This window comes from Balaenoptera ricei, chromosome 15, assembly GCF_028023285.1.
Source record: "Balaenoptera ricei isolate mBalRic1 chromosome 15, mBalRic1.hap2, whole genome shotgun sequence".
Taxonomy (NCBI): domain Eukaryota; kingdom Metazoa; phylum Chordata; class Mammalia; order Artiodactyla; family Balaenopteridae; genus Balaenoptera; species Balaenoptera ricei.
In genome coordinates this window covers 52,934,168-52,955,890 of record NC_082653.1, presented here as the reverse complement: position 1 = coordinate 52,955,890, position 21,723 = coordinate 52,934,168, and the positions used below count along the sequence as shown (strand labels likewise).

General features: G+C 59.4%; 3 protein-coding genes across 8 annotated transcripts; 1 reads left to right on the top strand and 2 right to left on the bottom strand.

The window, feature by feature from the left end:
- The first annotated feature begins 663 nt into the window (after positions 1–663).
- Positions 664–10,487, top strand: PKMYT1 (protein kinase, membrane associated tyrosine/threonine 1). 2 transcript variants are annotated; one of them, XM_059897182.1, is made up of 8 exons: positions 664–751; positions 5,923–6,417; positions 7,289–7,782; positions 8,506–8,612; positions 8,754–8,926; positions 9,012–9,169; positions 10,078–10,176; positions 10,263–10,487. In XM_059897182.1, the coding sequence occupies exons 2-8, from the start codon at positions 6,067–6,069 to the stop codon at positions 10,372–10,374; spliced, it is 1,494 nt and encodes a 497-aa protein (XP_059753165.1). In that variant the 5' UTR covers positions 664–751; positions 5,923–6,066; the 3' UTR covers positions 10,375–10,487. The 2 variants fall into 2 exon arrangements, with proteins under 2 accessions (XP_059753165.1, XP_059753166.1); XM_059897183.1 differs by lacking the exon at positions 664–751 and adding an exon at positions 854–890.
- PAQR4 (progestin and adipoQ receptor family member 4) lies at positions 10,089–14,074 on the bottom strand. Of its 2 annotated transcripts, XM_059897184.1 has the most exons (3): positions 13,531–14,074; positions 11,920–12,141; positions 10,089–11,735 (listed from the first exon to the last, which is right to left on the bottom strand). In XM_059897184.1, exons 1-3 carry the CDS (start codon positions 13,694–13,696, stop codon positions 11,302–11,304), a joined length of 822 nt encoding a protein of 273 aa, XP_059753167.1. In that variant the 5' UTR covers positions 13,697–14,074; the 3' UTR covers positions 10,089–11,301. The 2 variants fall into 2 exon arrangements, with proteins under 2 accessions (XP_059753167.1, XP_059753168.1); XM_059897185.1 differs by lacking the exon at positions 11,920–12,141.
- A 1,272-nt stretch (positions 14,075–15,346) lies between these two features.
- KREMEN2 (kringle containing transmembrane protein 2) lies at positions 15,347–18,941 on the bottom strand. Of its 4 annotated transcripts, none has more exons than XM_059897232.1 (9): positions 18,752–18,941; positions 18,338–18,512; positions 17,508–17,599; positions 17,285–17,409; positions 16,930–17,083; positions 16,155–16,487; positions 15,965–16,087; positions 15,803–15,881; positions 15,347–15,557 (listed from the first exon to the last, which is right to left on the bottom strand). In XM_059897232.1, exons 1-9 carry the CDS (start codon positions 18,843–18,845, stop codon positions 15,347–15,349), a joined length of 1,386 nt encoding a protein of 461 aa, XP_059753215.1. In that variant the 5' UTR covers positions 18,846–18,941. The 4 variants fall into 4 exon arrangements, with proteins under 4 accessions (XP_059753215.1, XP_059753217.1, XP_059753216.1 ...); XM_059897234.1 differs by having other exon boundaries at positions 16,930–16,966; XM_059897233.1 differs by lacking the exon at positions 15,803–15,881 and having other exon boundaries at positions 15,365–15,557.
- Positions 18,942–21,723: the final 2,782 nt, after the last annotated feature.

The following is a 21,723-nucleotide window of genomic DNA, read 5'->3' as shown; positions in this document are numbered from 1 at the left end:
TGAGCCTCTGATACGCTGCATCGGGGGTAAGAGGCGTTCCTGGGCGGGGCCTCGAGGCCGGTTTGGAATTTTTGGCGCGAGCCGTGTCCGCGCGCGTTCACGGGCCGTTCCCTCTCCGGAGAGTCCTCCCGCCCTGGCTTGGGGAGCGGTGGGCCGAAGACCCCGGACCGCTCCGAGGGCTCCTGTGCCCTCCGCCGACCCGGAATCTGGGACCTTGCTGAGCTGCGCCCCGCCCACCCGCCCCAGGTGAGCCCATACCCGGCCCTGAGGGTTCTCGGGCGGGATCGCCCTCTCCTCCCTTCTACCTCCCTCGCTAGGAACTCCTTGCCCCCTGACAGTCCTTCCCCGGATCTGCCTCACCCCCAACCCCCTCCCGCCTCCTTCCTCACCTCTCCGACAGCCCCACCCCTCCCTGGGCCAGCCCTGCCGCGGGCGGCTCCGCCCACTTCCCCTCTAGCGGCTCCTGCCCCTAGACGGTCCTTGCCCTCCTCCTTCCCCGGCCTCCCAATCCCTCTTCTTCTGGGAGGCCCCTTCCACAGCGACTGCTCCCCCTTTACTCGTCCCTCCCCAGGAAAAGCCCCACCTACCTTCCATCTACAGCCCCTCCCCCGTGACAGCTGGTCTGCTCAACTCTATTCGCCAGGGTTTCCCCACGCCCACGGAGGTGAATCAGCTGTGGCCCTGACCAGGAGGAACTCACAGTCTAGTGCGATAGACCGTGGTCAGCAGATGTGTCCTGCCCAGTGAGAGGGTGAGGCCCCTGAAAGCTGCAGAGCTCATCCCGGCCTGGCTTCTGCTCAGGGCCACCCTGGATTCACCAGGAGCCCCTGCTTCTCCTCCCTCCCCATCCCACCCCCAAAGCTGTTTGGCCATGCCAATGGTGCTAGAACGTAAGTGACATTGGGATGATCTGAGAATTGGTTTAAGATGCAGGTGCCCAATGTCCCTGAATGTGATATGGCTGGGCCCAGAGGCTGTACTTCTAACCAGCACCCTAGGGGTTCCTGACACCCTGGTCCCTCACTTTGAGAAACTCTGGGATGGGATTCCTGAGATGCATAGAGGCAGAGGGAGGGTACCCACAGGCTGTAGGGTGAGTCTCCCATGCAGGCCCCTGTGGGGTCCCTCCCCTCATGCCTCACTCTCCTAGGCACTGGAGAGTACCCTTCAGATGACTGCTCCCTCCAGTTTCAGTCACTGACTCACCCCCTGCTGAGTATGGAATCTTTTGATACACTGTGGCTCCTCTCAAAATTGGACTTCTCTCCTTTTTTCCTTTTGTTATTCTTTCAATTATAATATTATAGCAACACAGTAGCCCTCTTTGCTCCAATACAAAAGTCACTTACACCCGTGGGACCACTGTATTTTGTGTGTTCTTTCAATTACTACTCAGAGCATTATTTATTATATATTATTTATTATATAACAGTGACTGAGGGATCTGCATGCCAGACACTAGACTAAGGCTTCCATGAAGTTAGCGTTATAGGTCCACAAACCCCTGAGGCCAGGTGTGTTTCAGAATTCAAAATGTCTCCCATTTTAGAAAGCTAACAGGGTGCGTGTAACATTTATATGTAACACCATTCATTCATGGGTCTGGGACATCATTTCATAATCAAACACATTAATATTTCTGTCAAGAAATATATGATTATTTTACACTTAGAGGGAAGAATAGGCCAGGTCAGATTTTTCTGCTAAATGAGGTTTGCTTGTGGATATCCAGTTGTCCCAGCACCATTTGTTGAGAAGACTGTTTTATTTCTGCTGAATTGTTTTGGCACCCTTGTCAAAATCAATTGACTATAAGTGTGAGGGTTTATTTCTGAACTCTCAATTCTATTCCATTGATCTTCATGTCTGTCCTTATGTGAGTACCACACTGTTTTGATTACTGTAGCTTTGTAGTAAGTTTTTAAAAATTAATTAATTTATTTTTATTCATTTATTTTTGGCTGCATTGGGTCTTCATTGCTGTGTGCGGGCTTTCTCTAGTTGAGACATGGGGGCTACTCTTCATTGTGCACAGGCTTCTCACTGCAGTGGATTCTCTTGTTGCGGAGCATGGGCTCTAGGCGCATGGGCTTCAGTAGTTGTGGCATGCGGGCTCCAGAGCACAGGATCAGTAGTTGTGGTGCACGGGCTTAGTTGCTTCGCAGCATGTGGGATCTTCCCGGACCAGGGCTTGAACCCGTGTCCCCTGCATTGGTAGGCAGATTCTTAACCACTGTGCCACCAGGGGAGTCCCGCTTTGTAGTAAGTTTTAAAATGGGGAAGTGTGAGTCCTCCAACTTTGTTTTGATTGTTTTGACTCTTTTGGGTCCTGTGAATTTCCATATGATTTTTAGGATCAGTTTGCCAATTTCTGTAAAGAAGCTACCTGGGATTCTGATAGTGATTGTGCTGAGTCTGTAGATCAATTTGGAGAGTATTACCATTTTACTTATATTAAGTCTTTGGATCTATGAACATATAATGCCTTTCCATTTATTTAGGTCATCTTTAATTTCTTAAAGAAGTTGGGGTAAGAAAGAAAAGCAAGTGTATGTGTATAATTTTTTTACATTGACCTTCTTTTTTACCATTTCTGGTTCTCTTCATTTGTTCCTGTGGGTTTGAGTTACCATCTGGTGTCATTTTCTAGTCCAATATAATTTTGTTCCCACACACTTAAATCTTTGTGCTGTTATTTGCAAGTATATTACATTTCTATATATTATATGCCCACCAATACAGTTACATACATAGTTTTATACAGTTGCTTTTTAAATCAGTTAAAAGAAGAAAGGAGAAAAATATGCATTTATACTGTCTTTTATATTACATAATTACCTTTACTGGTGCTCTTTCTTTTTTTCATGTACGTTTGAATTACTGTTTGGGATCACATGCTTTCAGCTTGAAGAACTTCCTTTAGTTTTCCTTGTAAAGCAGGTCTGCTAGCAATGCATTCTTTCTGTTTTTGTTTATCTGGGAATACCTCTTTTTTGCCTTTATTTTTGAAAGATAGTTTCATTGGATATAGGATTCTTGGTTGACAAATTTTCCCCCTAGTGCTTGAATATGTCATCCCACTTCCTTCTGGCCTCCACTGTTTCTTTTGAGAAGTTAACAGTTATTCTTATGGGGGGGGCAGTTGTCAGTGATGAGTCATTTTCTCTTGCTCCCCTCAAGATTTTCCCCTTGTTTTTGGTTTTCAGCAGTTTTAATATGGTGTGTCTGTGTGTGGATCTCTGCATTTATCCTACTTGAAGTTCATTGAGCTTCTTGGCTATGTTAATATTTTTAAAATCACATTTGGGAAGTTTTAATCCATACTTTTCCAGCTCCTTCTCTTCTCTCCTCTGGTGTACCCATCATGCATATGTTGATTCACTTAATGCTGTCCTAACATTTCTCTGAGGTTTGGTTCCCTTTTCTTTGTCTGTTTTTCAGATTGCATAATTTCTATCAAACTATCTTCAAGTTCACTGATTATTTCTTCTGCCAGTTCAAATCTATTGTTGAACCCCTCCAGTGAATTTTTTCATTTCAGTGACATTGTACTTTTCAACTATGCATTTGGTTCTTTTATAATTTCTATCTCATTATTGATATTCTCTGTTTAATGAGATGTTGTCATTGTGTTTCCTTTACTTCTTCAAGTGTGGTTTCCTTTAGTTCTTTGTACATATTTGTAGTGGCTACTGTGAAGTCTGTCTGTTAAATCTGACATCTGGTCTCTCTTACAGGGAGTTTTTGCTGTATGTTTTTTTTCCTGTGTATGGGTCACACTCTCCTGTGTCTTTGCATATTTTGTAATTTTTCTTTGACATTTTAGATAATATGTTGTAGCAACTGTGAATATTGGTTCCTCACCCTGCCCCTGGGGGCTTGGGATTGCTTTTGCTTGTTTAGTGACTGGCTGGACCACTGTAGTGATGTCTCTTTCCTAAGCAATGTGAAGCCTTTGACTTTGCTCCTCAGAGGGCCCAGCCTTGGGCATGTGCACAGTCCCTCTGGGACACTAGTGGTTTTAGGGGGGCTCTGTTTGTCTTTTCCCTGATCATACCCAGCTGTCAGGCCCCACCAATTGCTGTGTTGTTTTTGACAATGCCCTGGAACTGCTCCATAGACTGATCCAGTCAAATTTGGGCTTTAAAGGGGTAGTTTTTTTTTTTTTTTTTTGTCTGTGTTGGGTCTTCATTGCTGCGTGTGGGCTTTCTCTAGCTGCGGTGAGCGGGGGCTACACTTTGTTGCGGTGCTTGGGCTTCTAATTGCCGTGGCTTCTCTCGTTGTGGAGCACAGGCTCTAGGTGCATGGGCTTCAGTAGTTGTGGTGCATGTGGGATCTTCCCAGACTAGGGCTCGAACCCATGTCCCCTGTATTGGCAGGCAGATTCTTAACCACTGCGTTACCAGGGAAGTCCCTAAAGGGGTAGCTTTGGAGTTCAGTGTTTAAGGTTTGTTCTGACCCCAGGAAGCCTCTTCTTAGCTGTCTCTTTCCCCAGTTCTCTCTGGTAAACTAGTTGTCCTGTGGTTCACTTGTAGTGCTAATGGAGGTACCGGCCTCCTCCTAATTTCTTAGTACCAAAACCTTCACTGATTTTGAGAGGGCCTTTAGGCTTGAACTTCTCACACTCTGCTTCTAATCAAGTCAGTTTTTTGCAGGGAGAGCTTTGGAGCTCTCTGTTTCATGACCTGCCTCTCCCTGGGCAGAATCTCCTGAGCCACAGCTCTGGAGCTGGGGACAGGGACAGTGGTGCCTGTTTCTCTGAGTAGGGGCTGGTGAAAGGAGGAAGCCCCCAGACTCTCTGCTACACTCAGCTGAAATTTAGCCTCTGCTACTTGGAGCTGGAAGTGAAACCCCACTAACTGAGTTTTAGCACCTCAACTACGAAAAAGGAAGCAAGAAAGAAATTTGAAATTCAGACTTTTTTTTTTAATATATAAATTTATTTATTTATTTATGGCTGCGTTGGGTCTTCGTTGCTGCACGTGGGCTTACTTTAGTTGTGTCGATCGGGGGCTACTCTTCATTACAGTGCACGGGCTTCTCACTGAGGTGGCTTCTCTTGTGGAGCACGAGCTCTAGGTGCGCGGGCTTCAGTAGTTGTGGCATGGGGGCTCAGTAGTTGTGGCACATGGGCTTAGTTGCTCCGCAGCATGTGGGATCTTCCCGGACCAGGGATCGAACCCATGTCCCTTGCATTGGCAGGTGGATTTTTAACCACTGTGCCACCAGGGAAGCCCTAGACTTTCTTTTTTCCTTTGGAATTGGAGATAAGGGATAGCAGACCTGTGTTAATATTTCTACCTTACAGTCTTGGAAGAGGTTGGATTTTTTTTTTTTTTTTTTTTTTCTGGTTGCACCAGGTCTTAGTTGCGGCCAGCAGGCTCCTTAGTTGTGGCATGCAAACTCTTAGTTGCGGCATGCATGTGGGATCTGGTTCCCTGACCAGGGATCGAACCCAGGCCCCCTGCATTGGGAGTGCGGAATCTTAACCACTGTGCCACCAGGGAAGTCCCTGGATTTTTTATTTTTAAGTTTTAATTTTTATTTATTTAGTTTTTTGGCCATGTTTTATTTATTTATTTATTTATTTATTTATTTATTTATTTATTGGCCATGCCACCCTGCTTGTGGGATGTTAGTTCCCCAACCAGGGATTGAATCCTGGGTCATGGCAGTGAAAGCACCGAGTCCTAACCACAGGACCGCCAGGGAATTCCCCGAGGTGGGATATTTTAGGGCCAAACAAGGCAGGGATGTGCACACAGGTGGTCTGGCTCTAGAACATGCCTTGGTTTAACCTCTGCTGGACTGTGGGAACCTCCAGGACACGACCCCGTGGTTTTCAGTCTATGTGTCTCTAACCCCCAAGGTGCAGGTGACCACCTGCAGGCGTGCATACATTTGTATACCTTTTCCCACCAGGTGCGTGTTGTGCCTAAGGCAGAGTGTGTGTGTGTGGCATAGACTCGGCTCTCTTCTGCAGCCTCTTTGGGGCCATAGGACCAGGTGCTGTTTTGAGTGACACACTGTTCTGAACTCTGCCCCAAGGGGGCTCCTGTGCTGGACATGCCTGTGCCCGAAGAGGGCACCCCGCCACCGCTGAGTGGCACCCCCGTCCCGGTTCCAGCCTACTTCCGCCATGCAGAACCTGGCTTCTCCCTCAAGAGGCCTCGGGGGCTCAGTCGGAGCCTCCCGCCCCAGCCCCCTGCCAAGGGCAGCATCCCCATCAGCCGCCTCTTCCCTCCTCGGACCCCAGGCTGGCACCAGCCCCAGCCCCAGCGGGTGTCGTTCCGAGGCCGAGCCTCCGAGCCCCTGCAGAGCCCCGGGTATGACCCGAGCCGGCCGGAGTCCTTCTTCCAGCAGAGTTTCCACAGGCTCGGCCGCCTGGGCCACGGCTCTTATGGAGAGGTCTTCAAGGTGAGTCAGTGACAGCTCCCCAGGCCTGTCTGGGGTAACCCCCCTGCCGCCTCGCCACCCCGGCTGGGATGGGACAGTGTCCTGGGAAGCCTGTTCCCCTCCTTTCCCCTGACGGCCCACCTCTTGGGACTGACAGGCTCCCCTCAGTGCTGGACTTGGCCACTTTCTCATAACCCCCCATGCAGGCCCCTCTGAGGCCCCCTCAGAGCCTGGCACACCTCGCGATGGCTCCCGCCTGCCACCTCCTCTTGCCTGGTGCCAGCCGTGTGGGGGTCTTGGCAAGCTCCACAAGGCCCCGGAGCCAGGCCACCCCCCCGTCCCCAGTGCAGTGCCCACCCCACCTCCCTCTGGCTGCAAGCGCTCAGGCGACACCTCCATGCCACCTTTTGTTTCTTAAAATATATTTTCCAATCATGTATATCTCCTCTAAAATGGTAGTTTTCCTTACACAAGTACTACATGAAGACAATTTTGTTAAAAAGTACAGAGGCCCCTAGGTCAGGGGAAACCACGGTGATTCTCAGGTGGGCGTTCTTCCTTCCAGACTTCTCTCTGTACTTCTCTGGAGTTGACCAGATAGAAACAAACCCATCTCAGATGCCGCACGGCAGACCACACTGCCCGTGCTGTTCTGTAGGCAGCTTTTTTACTTAACGCATCCTCCTGGGCCTGTACTTAGAGGTCTGCCCTGTCTCTTCTGTCGCTGGGTCTCCAGCAAACCAGCACCTGGGGTGGAGGTTTGTCCAGCTTTGCTCTTGCACACGTGGGGGTCACTCTAAGGTAGCTGCCGTGCCATACCTTCTGCACATGTGAAATCTTAACAGAATCTTCTGGGTTGTCCTCCTGAGTGGTTGTGCCCCCTCGCTTCCAGGTGCGCTCCAAAGAAGACGGCCGGCTCTATGCCGTGAAGCGCTGCATGTCGCCTTTCCGGGGCCCCAAGGACCGGGCCCGCAAGCTGGCCGAGGTCGGCGGCCATGAGAAGGTGGGGCATCACCCATGCTGTGTGCGGCTGGAGCAAGCCTGGGAGGAGGGCGGCATCCTATACCTGCAGACAGAGCTGTGTGGGCCCAGCCTACAGCAGCACTGTGAGGCCTGGGGCACCAGCCTGCCCGAGGCCCAGGTCTGGGGCTACCTGCGGGACACCCTGCTGGCCCTGGCCCACCTGCACAGCCAAGGCCTGGTCCACCTTGACGTCAAGCCCGCCAATATCTTCCTGGGGCCCCGGGACCGCTGCAAGCTGGGTGACTTTGGGCTGCTGGTGGAGCTGGGTGCATCCGGAGCTAGCGAGGCCCAGGAGGGAGACCCTCGCTACATGGCCCCCGAGCTGCTTCAAGGCTCTTATGGGACAGCAGCAGATGTGTTCAGGTAGGGCTCGACATGGGAGGCTCTTCCTGGTGGGCGGGGGAGTGGTCAGCAGAGGGTCACCATCCTAGCCCAAAGTCAGGAAGACTTGCTGGGAGACACTGCCCCAAGGGGATGGGGGTCCCGCCCTCTAGTTGAGAGGGGTCTGGAGAGTTAAGCTGTCTAATCAGAGAACCCTCTGGAGCCACTTTACCTGATTCACTTGTCTCTTCACTCATCTCCTCACAACACCTCCAAGGGAGGGACTATTATTACTCCATTTACAGGGGAATCAGGCACAGCAGGTTAAGGGACTTTTCCCCAAGTCCACAGTGAGCAGGTGGTGAGGCTGGGCCTGGACCAGGCGCTGGGTTCCAAGGTCACCACTGCTGGTGGTGCTGGTCACCACTGCTCTGCTTCTGACAGTAGCATCCAGTCACATCAACAGGATGATGAGAACATCACTGTTAACAACAGCGACCAGAGTGCCAGTCCTGTGGGGGCGGGGGGCGGGGGGTAGGTGGTGTGTGGCCTACGCTGGGCCCGGGGTCTGTGCTCCATGATGTTGTCCCCATCATCAGCCCTGCCGAGACCTTCTCAGGGCCCCCAGCCCCTCCTTCCCCGCCTCCCTGGCTCATGGTGGAAGATAGCATCCCTTTCCTACCCCTCTTCTTGGGGGTAGCCTGGGGCTCTGGGTTCTGTGTCTCGAGGTCAACCCTGCCCCTCTTCTGTCCCTGTCCCTCCCAGTCTGGGTCTCACCATCCTGGAGGTGGCGTGCAACATGGAGCTGCCCCATGGTGGGGAGGGCTGGCAGCAGCTGCGCCAGGGCTACCTGCCCGTTGAGTTCACTGCTGGTGAGTGGGGAGAGAGGATTGGAGGGGATGGACTGCCACAGGGAGGGCAGGCTCTCACGGTGGGGGGGGGGGTGGCTGGTGGCAAGGGACTGCCAGGCTCAAGGCCCCATCACCCCTGATGTGGCCCTGCCCCGGGGACAGGCCTGTCTTCTGAGCTGCGTTCTGTCCTCACCATGATGCTGGAACCTGACCCCAAGCTGCGGGCCACAGCCGAGGCCCTGCTGGCCCTGCCCATGCTCAGGCAGCCGCGGCCCTGGACCGTCCTGTGGTACATGGCTGCCGAGGCCCTCAGTCGAGGGTGGGCCCTGTGGCAGGTAAGCCAGGGAAGGTGATGGGTGGCCCTGCTCTGTTCCCTGGCCCAGGGTCTACCTAGCCTTCCTCGGCCCCCTGTCCCCACAGGCCCTGCTTTCCCTGCTGTGCTGGCTCTGGCACGGGTTGGCACACCCTGCCAGCTGGCTGCAGCCCCTGGGTCCGCCGGCCACCCCGCCTGGCTCGCCGCCCTGCAGCCTCCTCCTGGACAGCAGCCTCGCCAGCAACTGGGATGACGACAGCATAGGGTGGGTGAGGGCTCCGGGCAGGCGGCTTGGGGTGCGGGGAGACGGGCCGTCAGCGTGGCCAAACCCCACGCCCGAGGCCCAGGCCCCAGCCCCATGGGAATTAGTAGTGAACCAGCATCTCTCCCACAAACCTGGCCCCCATCAAACCCCGGGAAGGAAACCAAGGCTGGTGGGGGTGCGGCCTGGCCTAGTTTGAATGCAGTTGTTTCTTCTAATCTCAGTGTGTGGACCAGGGGCCGTACGGAGCAGGGCGAACTGGCAACCTCACAGTGAGGGTGCTGCCATGCTGGGGAGGAGCACAGGGGCCACAGCACCTGCTGGGAAAGGCAGGCGGTGCAGCCCCCACCCCCCAGAGGCTGCCAGTACCCAAGGGCAAGGCATTATCCTTCCTCTCAGGGTGCAAAACCCCCAGAGCCTGGTGAGCTCCTGCCCTGGGAGGAATTCCTTAGTCCCACGTGCCTGGTGGCCAAGTGAGAGGCTGTAATTAAGAAACTACTGCAAAGGAAACCACAAGCTCAGGGCAGACAGTTCTCAGAAGGAATCACGCCATTAACCCCTTCCTTACGAGAATGTCACCCCATTGCCATGGGGGCGCTTTATAGCAGACAAAGTGCCAGATGAGCTTCAGTTACCACAAGGTCATTTCAAAGTCAGCTCAGTCAGAGCCCATGTGTTCTGAAAAGGGACAGAGGTGGCCTTTGAGTGTGGTCAGGTAGACTTTAGAAGTTGTCAGAGTGCTCTTTCAACGTCCACCAGTGCCCGTTGTCCGAGAATGGCCCCTGCCTGTGCCAGGCAGCAGCCCGGAGCCCGCACAGGGTCAGGATCGGTGTTGCTACTCCCACCCAGCCGTGGCCTCCTCCCCGCCCCTCGACACCCTGCTTGTCTTGCCCCCCCCCCCCCCCCCGCAGGCCCTCGCTCTCTCCAGAGGCCATCCTGGCCAGGGCTGCCGGGAGCACCTCCACCCCCTGCAGTGGCTCCCCTGCCCCCCGGGGCAGGTACACGCTGAGGTGAGCAGGCCCAGGGTCCCAGGGGGTGGGGGGGGGCAGCTTTCGGACCCTGAGAGTCATTTCTCTCTTTCCTTCTCTCCCCCTAGGGATTCTCTGGACCTAAGTGACATTGACTCAGAGCCCCCACAGGGCACCTTCCCCTCCTTTGAGCCCCGGAACCTCCTCAGCCTGTTTGAGGACTCACTGAACCCAACCTGAGCCCACGGGCCCGGGCTCGGCACTTTTAACCTCTTAGCCCCTTCCCTCCATCCTCCTGGAGGCTGGGGTCCCTCTGGAAACTCCAGTGGTCGCTTCTGCCTGGCCGTGTCTAATAAAAGGTATTTGAATCTTGGGAGTACCCAAGCTTGCTTGCACAGCAACACGGCACTTATTGACGTTGCCCAGGGTCTGAGGCCCCTGGGATGGGCCAAGGCTGAGCTCTGCTGCAAGGCCCCAAACCCCAGGCTGGCAGACTGGAGCTGGGAGCCACCCACTGTGTGGAGCAAAGATTTCCTGAGCAGGCACGTCCCTGCTGGGCAGGTCGAGCTGTCAGAGCACTCAAGGTGGAGGGTGCCCTCAGCCCAGTGGGGCCTGGGTCCAGGGCCATTCAGCTCTTTACATCTCTGTGCCAGTTGCCTGGAAAAAGCAGCAGCCACCACCCTCCTGCCCCTAGGTCCTGGGATAAGAGGCTAGTCCTGTTGTCCAGACCCCTCATTCCACAGTCTCTGGACAGCAGGGAGAACGGGCTGCTGGGAGGGCCGGCATGCAGGGTGGACAGACAGAGGGCAGGAGGCTGGGCTAGGCAGCTGTGAGGTGCCTTATGTGAGGGTCAGGGTGGGTGATGGCTCTGGGCTGGCAGGATCCCAACTGTCCCTTTGGCCCAAACCTCACAGGTCCCAGAGGGTAAAAACAGGCCCAGAGAAGGGAAGGTTTCCTTTCAGCCTATAAGTCCCGTGGAAGAAGGCAGGAAGGGGAAGTGGAGTTCCAACGTGTGAGTAAAAGAGGGTAGTCCACAGGGAAGAATGGATGAACAGACGAGGGCTCCCCGCTAGGAGGTCCCATTTGCTGGAAGCATCCAGGGAGCCAGCATGGTGCTGTTGGCCCTAGAAGACTGTGAGCAGGCCGGCATGGCGGGCGGGAGGTGGCTCAGTCCGGGGGACAGATGTGCCGGGCAGCCCAGAGCAGGTCAGGCACGACGCCAGCGTGCAGCTGGAGGATGGAGCCCACGCTGAGCAGGTGCATGATCTGGTGTGAGTTACCCCAGTAGTCGAAGCGGCCTGGTCCCCAGCGCTCCGGCAGGCGGGCCACGTTCACCAGCCCCCCAAGCAGTGCCAGTGCATCCATGCGCAGGTAGCAGCGCAGGGAGCCTGGAGCCCCAGAGCCCAGCCCCACTCCCCGGGCCCCAAACATGAGGAGGCGGGCGCCAGCCTGCCAGCCAAAAGCGCAGAGCCGGGTACTGGTGGAGGGGGCAGTGAGGGCCCGCCAGCCTGCCACACCCGACAACACGGTGTAGGCCACCAGGGCAGCTGGGCGCAGCCAGGGCCTGCAGGCCAGGGTGCAGTGGATGATGGGCAGGGCCCCTGCACAGAGGAGAGAGGCAGGAGAGCGCACATCAGTCTGGGGGTCCACCTGCCCTTGTCCCTTTTTTTTTTCCTTCCAGTTTCCCTGATACCTGCCCTTTCTATCTCAGACTCATGTGAGTGTACCCGACCCCCAGCTCCCATCCTTCAAGCCCTCCGCCCCCCACCCTATCCCTTGGCTCACCGAGGGTGTTGACGAGGCAGACCCCACACATATCCAGGGCAAGGAGCCGAGTGTACACAGGGCTGCCCCCTTTGTGGCACATGAAGAGGTGATAGAGCACAGAGCCTGCAGGGGGTGCCAGGCAGGCTACACAGTGTGTGCCCCACAGCCAGCCATCCTTGCCCAGCTGACCCCAGGGCAAGGTCATGGGCAGCAGCACCAGGAAGCCCAGCAGGGCCAGCCCTGGGGGAGGGAGACAGTTTTCCATCAGACAGCTTCAGCATTGAGGACAAGTCATGTCCTCAATGAGGCCACAGGCTAGAGGGATGGGAGCAAGACAGGTCCTGACAAGGCTGTTGGCCAACTCTTGGCTGGCCCTGGACAGAAGCAGGCTCTGGGCTTTCAGTAACTTTATTTAGCAGAGCTCACAATAGTTCTGGGAAGGGGAGACCATTATCCCCACTTTATAGGTGAGGAAACCGAGTAACCTGCCCCAGGGGACCCCAGCAAGTACGCAATGAAGCAGCACAGAGCCCCGGGCAGTCTGACTCCCAAGCTGGTCTCACCCTTGCAGCCACCACACCACTTCCCAGGAAAGCAGGGGGCCCCCATTCCCCAGTCTGGCCTAGGTATATCAGCAAAAGCCAGAGGGGGCATGATCTCAAGGTGAGTTCTGAATCCGACATGTAGGCAATGACAACAGATCCCAGGGCCACTTAGCTTGCTCCTCCCAATCCCTATGTCCTCTCTCTCCAGAAGGGACCAGACAGATGGAGGCTGTGGGCCTTTTTGTCCACCAGAGCAGGTGAGGCCAGGCAGGGCAGGGGGCTGAAAGAACCCTGTTCCACCTTCTACCCAGGCACCTTTTCAGGGAGTTCCAGTCCTCCCAGTCCAGGTCTTCAGGACCATTCCTACCACTTCCTGCAGGCACTTTGGCATTGCCCTCACACGGGTCAAAGGTCGGCACTGGCAGGCTGTGGCCGCTGACTGCCCACTCTTGGCAGGGTCTAGCCAGGCCACAGTCCCCCAGGGGGCAGGTACCAAGGCTGGGCCTAGCGCACTCAGGGCCCCTCTCTCCACCCGGGTAGGCCAAGGACGGGCAGGGCTGTGTCAGCACAGCTCCGCGGGGCCGCGGAGGAGGGGCCCGGCTCCTGCGGCGGGGAGGGGGGGACGGGGGCGGGGGCGGGGGAGGAGACGCCACCAGGAGGAGCCCGGCGGCTGGGCTGCTCCGGGCGGGCGGGGACGGCAGGGCGGCCAGGGCCTAGCTTCTCCTCCTGGGCCCCTCCTCGCCAAAGTCAACACCCATCTCCGGGACGGGTGCTGGCGGTAGAGGGTGCCAGGGCGCAGGGATTACGAAGCGGCCGGACACCAAGTTACTTATTCCCAGGGCTCAGAGGGATTAAGCGGACTCGGTCTCCGACTCCGCTTCCCTCGCCTGCCCCGGGGGCCCCGCCGGGGGAGCAGAAGCGGGCAGCGACGATCGGCACAATGGCAGCTTTGTCACCGCGGCTCCTGGCCGTGCCAGGGCCGGGGCAGCCCAGGACCTGGGCGCTGGGGCTCTCCTCGGCCTTCGGGCCCCCGGCCGGGCGCGGGCAGGGCTGCCGCGGATGGGGGATGCGGGGCGCGGCTCACCGTGCGTGTAGATGTTGCCCAGCTCGTTGTGCATGTAGAAGAGGCTACGCAGGCAGCCCGAGCCGCTGCTGGCCGGCCGGTAGCCGGTGAGCACGAACTTGTTGAACTGCAGGTGCGGCGGCGAGCTGGCCCAGTCCAGCAGGCGCGGCCCGGCCAGGAACGCCATGGCCCGGCCGGGCGAAGTCGGTCCGCGCTCCTCTTGCCCCCAGGTCTCCTCAGCGGGCCAACAGCACCCGGAGCCTCATCCCTGCGCCCGCCCACCTCCCAGTGCTCGGTCCGCGCACGCGCTGGCCCGGGGGGTCCCAGCCCGTGCCCCCCCCCCTCCCGCGCTGCGCACGCGCGGGCCCCGCGACCCCACGCCTGGGCGGAGGCCGGGGACGCACAGGAATCCGGAGCGCAGTGCGGCTGGCAGGCGCTGTGCAGGGACAGCTCGCGGCGGCTGCTGTGGCGGCGGCTGCTGTGGCGGCGGCAGCGGCCAGTAGTCTCTCGGCTGCCGGGAGGACGGGCGCGGCCGGACGCGGGAGGGGACGCCAGGCTCCGCCCCAGCTGCTCGCCCCCGCCATCCAGCCAGGGTTTCGCGCTCTGGGCTCCTGACGTCGCGGCTGCGAGGGCCAATGGGCGCGGCCGGCTGGGAGGTTCCTCCCGGCAGCCGCCCAGGCCTCAGCGTCTTAGCATAATATATGCGGTCCCAGTCTCATTTGCATGGGGTGCCTGTTGGATTGGGACCCGACGTTCTGGGTCCCGGTGGCTCGCGTTCCCTTGCAGTTCGCGCCCGGGCTTTTCGCGCGACCCCCAGGTCGACTCACCCTTGGGCATTCACCCTCCCGGGCACAGCCCCTCCACCCTGCAGCACCCCACAACCCGGGCTCTGTCCAAGGTGCTGCCGACCCGGGATTTTCGGACGGGTCAGGTCTAGAGCCGGCGCGCCCCTACTCCACCGGTGGTATCTCCACTCTCCCGACTTCCCCGGAGCGCAGCAAGGCGTGCCGAGATGCCCAGGCCTCTAGGGGTGTGCCTGACGTGCCCGGAGCCCTCCAGTGAGGCCCTGCCCTTCGGGCCAGGCTTCTTCGAGCTTGGGCTGGGCCAAAGTCGCTCACTGTTCAAGCCAAAGGCGCATCTTCGGCCCCGCCCAGGACGGGCAGGAAACGGAGAGGGAGAGAGGGCAGGAGGCCAGGGAAGAAAGTTCAGTCCCCACCAGGGTTCATCCTAAATCTGGTCCACGAAGGCATCCCTTCTTCTGCTTAACCCTGCTGACAACCGGCCTCCACCTCCTCCCCTTCTCCAGGACCCCGCCCACTCATCCTTCCGCCTCCGCGGTTCCTCTGCATTCCAGGCTGCTACACGAAACTCTTTGCGATGAACGCCTTTAACTTGCATGCACACAACCAGTCTTGGCACTGTACCCTCATAGCTCTTCCCACACGTAAGAAATTCCGGAGCCCTGTACCAAAATAGGTCCTTTATTCAAAGTCTATGATTGGTCTTTTGACCACTTTTGTTGACCTCTCACATTTCACTTTGGGCAGCAGTCCAGAACCACCCCAGGAGGGGCTCAAAGACCCAGGTATCGAGGTCTATGAGAGAAGTCGGATTCCTCTTGCCCTTTGGCCTTGACCATCTGGACCCCGAGGGTCAGGTGAAGTTCCCAATAATAGCACCAGATGCTTCCTGTCCAACGTCTGGCCTCCTTGAGATGACTAGAGGCCGAGCTGCCAAGCTTCAAAAGGGCAGAAGGCCAAGGTAGACAGTGTGTGGCAAAGGGTCTCAGGAGTCTATCCCGCTGCAGGAGGGTCCAGTGAACCCTGGGGGTCCCGAGTCAGAGAGCAGAGATGAGTGAGCGCAGGGAACTCTGGCTGGAGGCGCTCAATGGCCGGTAACTCGCGGTTAGACTCTCAACCTGGGGGTCCCCGGGAGGACAGGGCAGGGCGACCCCTCGAGGCCGGCGGTACCAAACGGCCCAGCTTCTTGCGGGGTCCCGGGAAGGCCCCAACGCTGGGGGCCCTTTACCCGGAGCCAGCAGGCAGCTCCTAGAGAGGGAGCAGACGTCAGCCGAACCCCCAACCAACCTCACCTCCAGCACCTTGCTTCGCTTGTGATCCCACGCGTCCCTCGAACGCGTGATCCTCGTCCCTCGAACCCAGGAGTTCCTTCCAGCCCTGTTCCCGTCGTGGGCCCTAGCTTCCCACCAGGGCCCCCCACGCCCCGGGGCACCGGGGCGGGGCGTCAGGCTCCCGGCAAGGTCCGCCCTCAGGTCCTGCCCCAGAGCGCGCACCGTCCGCGCAGCAGGCGCAGCAGCGGCAGCAGCAGCAGCAGCAGCACTGAGACGGTCGTCACCGTCAAGAAGACCTGGGCTGCGGGCACACGAGTGTGGTGAGGACAGGGCTTGGAAGGGGCTGTTCCCCAAACTCTCTCCCGCCTCCCACGCCCGTCTCACCCCCCATCGCGGCCTCTGGAGCCCCAGGCCGGGGGCTGCAGCTCACGTTGGCCCCGTCGGGGGGCTCTGCAGGGGTCTGGGCCGAGCCCTTGGGGGGCGCAGGGTCGTCGGCGTCCTGCAGCCCTGCGGAGAGGGGTGTGAGGCAGGCTGGCGGGGGAGCGGGCTGAGGGGGGACGCGGCGGGGCCTCACCGCGGTAGGTGAGCGCGAAGCCCTGCGCATGGCCGCGAGCGTCGCTGCGGAAGGTGAGCAGCAGTGCGGCGGAGCGCAGGCGCAACGGCCCCGGCGGCGGCGGGCGGGCGCCGTCGAAGGCGCGGAGCAGGCTGCCCGAGGCGGCGTCGCGCAGCTCCAGCTGGTCGCGCGGGTCCGCCAGCTCGAAGAGGCGGAAGGTGAGCTCCAGCGCGGCGCCCGGAGGGCCCAGCGCCCAGCTACAGTTCCGGTCCGGCCCGTACTCGTCCGGGAAGTCCGGGGAGTAGATGACACCTTGAGGTGCGGTCCAGTTCCCCTGGCAGGAGCCCACGGACACTGTGGGCGGGGCCGGCGGTCAGAACCCGGAGACCGGCGGGCTCCTCCTTCTACATAGAGCCCCGCCCCTTCCTAGCTAGGCCCCGCCCCAGACAGACTAACCTCATCTTCGGACCCCGTCTCCACCCCAGGTTCAGCCCAACTCCCTCCTCCGACCCCGTCCAACCCCTTCCATAGGCCCCGCTGTCAAACTATTAATCCCCTCCTCAAGTCTCGCCCTGAAACAGTTCCTTTCTCAGGTCCCGTCCTCAGACCCAGACCCCTGGCCCCAGGGTCAGCCCAGCCCCCTCTTCGGGCCCAGTCCTCAACCCAATCCCTTTATTAGGCCCCGCCCCCAACCTACCACCTTCCCTTCCCAGATCCCGCCCCCTGTCACGGCATCGCTGAGTCTCACTCAGACTCTTCCCCTCATCCGAGCCCCTCATCCCTGCCCACTCCTCGCCTTCGTAGATGCCCAGGCGCCCATCGCCGCCGCACAGCTGGCCCGGGTGGCCAAAGCAGATCTGGTCACAGTCGGTGGCCGGAGCCGGGCGTCCCCGGGCCAGGTCGCTTTCAGAGCCACAGAAACAGGCGTAGCCAGCCTCCACGCCGGCCAACTGGGAGCACAGACTGGGTGACCCCCGAGACAGGGGCTGGGGTGGGGGTGGGGTGGTGGGAGCCAGGGGTCGGGGTCGGAAGTGGGAATCGGGCTGGGGGTTCAGAAATCAGTGTCAAGGTTTGGCCTCAGAGTTGGAAGTTGATTTGGGTCCTGAGGTCAAGGTCAGGGGTCACCACTGGTCTGGGCAGGTGGGCAATACCTGGTAGCCCTTCATGCGGCAGAAGCGAAGGCACACCTGGACCGTGAGCTTTGTTGAGGTGCCGCTGGGGCCGCTGAGGGCCGGGGGTGCCCCAGAGTCCACGAAGCAGCCCAGGTACCCAGGCACTGAGGGGGCAGCAGAGTCAGGCTCAGTGAGGTGCCTCCAAAAGCGAACTCTGCCCAGGCAGCCCGGCCTCCACCATTGTCCAGCCCGGCCTACTCACTATGACACGTGGGGATATCGCAGTAGCGCCAGTAGATGCCCTCCTCCGTCTCGGCCACGTAGCACCATGGCTGCACATCACCATCTGGGTTACTGTAGGTACAGGAGAAATAGTTGGGATCCTACCGTCCCAAGAACGGCAAATTCCAGCCCTGACCCACGGCTTATTCTCAAAATGGCCACCGTGTGTGTTAGAGCAAATTCTGGTTTGCCCCCCAGAATGGATGTCGATTTCCGAGTGGACGGTGTGAAATCATTAAAGGGCCCTGGGGGCTGATTTTAGGTCTTCAGCTGTTGCTAGGCTCTGAGGACTTTGAGGCCATTTGTAGTATTCGCCCTCCACCCAGCCATGGGCCTCAGCCAAGTCCCTTATCTTGGAATCCTGCTTTAAAGCAGAAGTGATGAGCCCTAAGCTTTGCGGTTCAGCAGGGAAGTGTCCTCTCGCTCAGCTCGGTCCCTGCCGCTTCAGACCGAAACTGTGGCTCTGAACCCCCAATCCCTCCGTCACCACCAGTAGATGTGTCTCAAAAGAAGCTGTGAGCCAAGGGCCCGGCCCCTCACTCCAGGGCTTGCCCTCTGACTACGCCACGCCCTTATGGGCGCCTTGAGTGCCCAGGCCTGACCTGAGGCTCTGCAGAAGTTATGCGCCTAAGGCCCGACCCAGGTCATAAAAGGTTCTACCTCACGCTTAAGCCCCGCCCCTAGGCCCTCGAGACGGCCCCTGTGCCTGCCCAGCAGAGACCTCCGCTCCGCCCATGCCGAGGCCCAGCCCCAGGCCAACGCCTGTAATAGTGCACCCAGCCCCGCCCCAGCGAAGGCCCTGCCCCTCACCGGCAGAAGTTGTGCGCGCCCAGCCCCCAGCGGCCGTGGGGGTCGCTGGCGCTGCTGTAGCTGTGCTGCTGCGTCTGGTCCCAGTAGAGGCACGGGCGGCCAGCCCCGCGCGGGCCCGTGCGGTTCTGGTGGCCGCGGTAGTCTGCGCCATTCACCTGGAAGCACTCGGACAGGCCTGCACGGCGACGGCGGGGCCTGGGGAGGTCCTGACCCTTGCCGGGCATCCTCACCCCACACTCCGACGCCAACTCCCGCCCGGCTCCCCAGCCAGCGCCCCCGGCGCCCACGGGGCCCTCGGGCTGCTCAGCTGCTGCCACCACCTGCTCTGCCCCCTCGCCAGTGGGACTCGGGTTCTAGGCGCGGAGGCCGAGGAGGGAAGGGTGACCTTGGCCCAGTTGCCGGGCCGCGACTCACCTGGGCTATGCAGGCTCCCAGCTGAGGCCCCGCGTGGCAGCAGCAGCCGGAGCAAGAGAAGGAGGAGGAGGCCCTGCGGGGCCCGTGTCCCCATCGCCCCCAACCAAGAAGAGGTCGCCCTGGCCCGCACAAGGCCCTTGTCGCCCCTGGGGTCGCTCCGGGGTCTCCCAGACGGCCTGGGGGGCGTTGTCCTCTGACAGTCTGTCCTCGTCCCCGCTCTGCGAGGCGCTCTCTGTCTGGGGCGGGGAGGGGGGGGGGCGGTAATATCTCCCAGGGGTATTTGCCTCCTAGGGTTTCTGGCCCTGAAGGCGTCTCTCTGTCCCGGGCCCTACTGGGAGTCTCCCTGGGGGGACGATCTCTGGCCAGGGAAGTTCTCCGTCTCTGCCTCTCCGGGCTCAGGGTCCTGCCTCGGCTTCCACACCCGCCCCCTCCCTCTGCCTCTTGCTCTCTGAGTCTCCCTCGCCCAGGTCTCCAACGCGCTGGCTCCTGCCCCCCTCGCGTCCCTCCGCGCGTCCCTCCCCCCGGGCCCCTCCCTCCCTCCCCACCCCCCACCGAGGCAGGGAAGCCCCGCCCGAGACTGGAGCGGAGGCAGCAGGTCCAGACGCCTCCCACGCCCGCCCCCCATCTCCGGGACCCTCTGTGTCCCGGAGCGCGCCTCCCCTCCCTTCCTCCTCTCAGGGTCGGTGAAGGTTCCTGCGGGCGCGTGTGGAGGAGGCCCGGCCAGGCTGGTGGACAGAACGACCCTAATGGGGGAGACACAGGACCCTCTCCCGAGGCCACACGTCCCCGGGGCACCCGGAGTCCCCAGCTCACAGACACCCTTGAATGAAGTGCAGGCACGCTCTCCCACTCAGTCACCCATTCACTGTGAGACGCTCACACGCACACCCTCTTTCGGATCTTCACGCTTCTCCCTTCCCAGGTCCCGACGCCTCTGGCCTGAGGAAGCGCCACTCCCTGCCCCCGCACCCGCCCGACGGGCTGGAATGGTGGCCGCTCAGTCTGGGACAGGCAGGGGCAGCTGGTGTCTGGGGAGGAAGGCAGCTGCGCCCCTGGTCCCAGCCTGTCCCCTCCTCTCCTCCTCCTCTCCCTAGGACCCCCAGCCCAGGCGCGCCGGAGCCCTCGCAGAGCGGTGGAATTCCCCCAGCGGTGCCCCCCCCCCACCTGGCGGGGGAGGGGGAAGGGGAGCAGGTCCAGGCAGGCGTGGGGGGAAATTCCCCGCCCCCTCCCCCTGGGCCCGACTCCTCCGAGTCCTCTGATCTCCCAGCAGCGCCCGCCGGCTGCCCTCAGGGCTTGGGGAGAGGCCAGCGCAGGTGCGTGGGAGGGCGGGGGCGGGGGCCGGGAAGGAGATGGGTGGTGGCCTGGGGCCCAGAGCGGCCCGCCCGGCCCCGATGTCTTGTTCCCCAGTTCAGCCTGCCCACCCCTCACCAGTCCCCCAACAGGCTGTCCAGCCTGCAAGGACCTGTCTCCGCTCTGTCAGTACCCGCCGCACTCCTCCCCCGCCCCAGATAGGGGGCGCAGAGAAGATTCTAGGAAAGCCAAAGTGCTGGTGGTGGTGGTGACTGGACCCGCGAAGACCTCGCTTCGAATGAGCCTGTGCCTCATACACAGGCTGGGGGGAGGTGTGTGTGTGGGGGGGGGCGTTATCCCAACGCAGCTGGCTGGCTGAGACTGGAGGCCAGCGCCCAGGTTGCCTCCTGGGGGGACCCTCTCAGCTGCCATGCTGGCCCGGGCTCACCTCCCAGTTTCCTGGCCCACTGAACAATGGACTGGGAGTCTCACCAGCGCAGGCTAGCCCAGCGCAGGGAACCCAGCTAAGGAGAGAGTAGTAAAACCCACGGACCTGGCCCCCTTCTCCCTTCTGCTTGTGAGCTTGGGGGCTGCTGTGGCTCCATGGCGTTGTCCTAGGCTCTGGCCCAGGGAGAGCATCCTGGGGCAGCAGGCCTGGGCGATGGGGGTGCATGGGGAGCCTCGCTCCCCGGAGTCACCTGAGAAAAGGGCGGGGTGGAGGACAAAGACAACCAGGACCCCTCGTGCAGAAGGAAGGCCAGTGGTGGAGTGGAGGAAGAACTGACCCCTTTTCTGGCAGGAGGGTTGACTAAAAAGGGCTGTCCGTCTGGTCCACTGTACTTTGGGCCCCCACTGCCAGGCTGATCTCCTGCAAAAGGGGTATTGGATGAAAAGAAGGGGGTGCTCAGTTCCGGGACTCAGGCACCAAGATGAGAGGCAGTATCCCCACTGCAAGCTCCAGTCCCAGGTGGCTCACAGAACCTTGAACTAAGGAAGGCCTGGGCTCTCGCCCCCACCACTTCCGGGGAGTTCAGAAAGGCTGCCTGCCGAGGGGCCCACGGTCCCAGTCAGGACCTCCTCCTGGTCTCCCCGCAGCAATGGTACCACTGTCGTGGGAGGGCTGGGTCCCTACTGCCTGGTCCCTACCTGCACCCTGCCTGTTTACTGACCCTGGCTCCTCCAGCTCCTGCACAAACAGCTGAACTTCATTTCCCTGCTTCCCTTGCATTAGGTATAGCCACAGGAGTGAGTTCTGGCTATGAGGCATGGGCAGGAGTGATGCCTCTCACTCCTCAATTCTCAAAGCAAGGGCCCGGATCAACAGCATTGACATCACCAGGGAGCTTGTTAGAAATGCAGATTCTCATACCCCACTCCATGCCTCCTTCATCAGAGCCTGCATTAACAAGATCCCCAGGTGTTAAAGTTTGAAAAGCACTGATGTAGACCCCTGCCAGGTCTGGTCTACAATAGCCTCAGTTTCTATCTCCTTCATTCACCAACTAGATGGAGGGGATACCTAGGGCCTAGGGCAGGGTGGAAGGAGCCAGATTCCCTAGCGACCTTGTAGAAGGAGCCTGCCAACTAGAAGTATCAGCATGGGACTCTGCATGAGTGGAGAAATAAATATCTATGTGTTAAGCCACTGAGATCAGGGGCTTGCTTGTTACAGCAGCTGGCAC

What these genes read in the sequence shown, in the direction of transcription:
- PKMYT1 (XM_059897182.1), top strand. Translation starts at nt 6,067, where the DNA reads ATGCCTGTGCCCGAAGAGGGCACCCCGCCACCGCTGAGTGGCACCCCC. An exon ending in ACAGCAGCAGATGTGTTCAG is followed by an intron (nt 7,783 to 8,505) that starts GTAGGGCTCGAC and finishes TGTCCCTCCCAG; the next exon opens with TCTGGGTCTCACCATCCTGG. An exon ending in CGGGGCAGGTACACGCTGAG is followed by an intron (nt 10,177 to 10,262) that starts GTGAGCAGGCCC and finishes CTCTCCCCCTAG; the next exon opens with GGATTCTCTGGACCTAAGTG.
- PAQR4 (XM_059897184.1), bottom strand. Translation starts at nt 13,696, where the DNA reads ATGGCGTTCCTGGCCGGGCCGCGCCTGCTGGACTGGGCCAGCTCGCCG. An exon ending in GGGCAACATCTACACGCACG is followed by an intron (nt 12,142 to 13,530) that starts GTGAGCCGCGCC and finishes TCCCTCCCCCAG; the next exon opens with GGCTGGCCCTGCTGGGCTTC. An exon ending in CTGCCTCGTCAACACCCTCG is followed by an intron (nt 11,736 to 11,919) that starts GTGAGCCAAGGG and finishes TCCTCTGTGCAG; the next exon opens with GGGCCCTGCCCATCATCCAC.
- KREMEN2 (XM_059897232.1), bottom strand. Translation starts at nt 18,845, where the DNA reads ATGGGGACACGGGCCCCGCAGGGCCTCCTCCTCCTTCTCTTGCTCCGG. An exon ending in TGGGAGCCTGCATAGCCCAG is followed by an intron (nt 18,513 to 18,751) that starts GTGAGTCGCGGC and finishes GTCGCCGTGCAG; the next exon opens with GCCTGTCCGAGTGCTTCCAG. An exon ending in CTTCGCGCTCACCTACCGCG is followed by an intron (nt 16,088 to 16,154) that starts GTGAGGCCCCGC and finishes CCCTCTCCGCAG; the next exon opens with GGCTGCAGGACGCCGACGAC.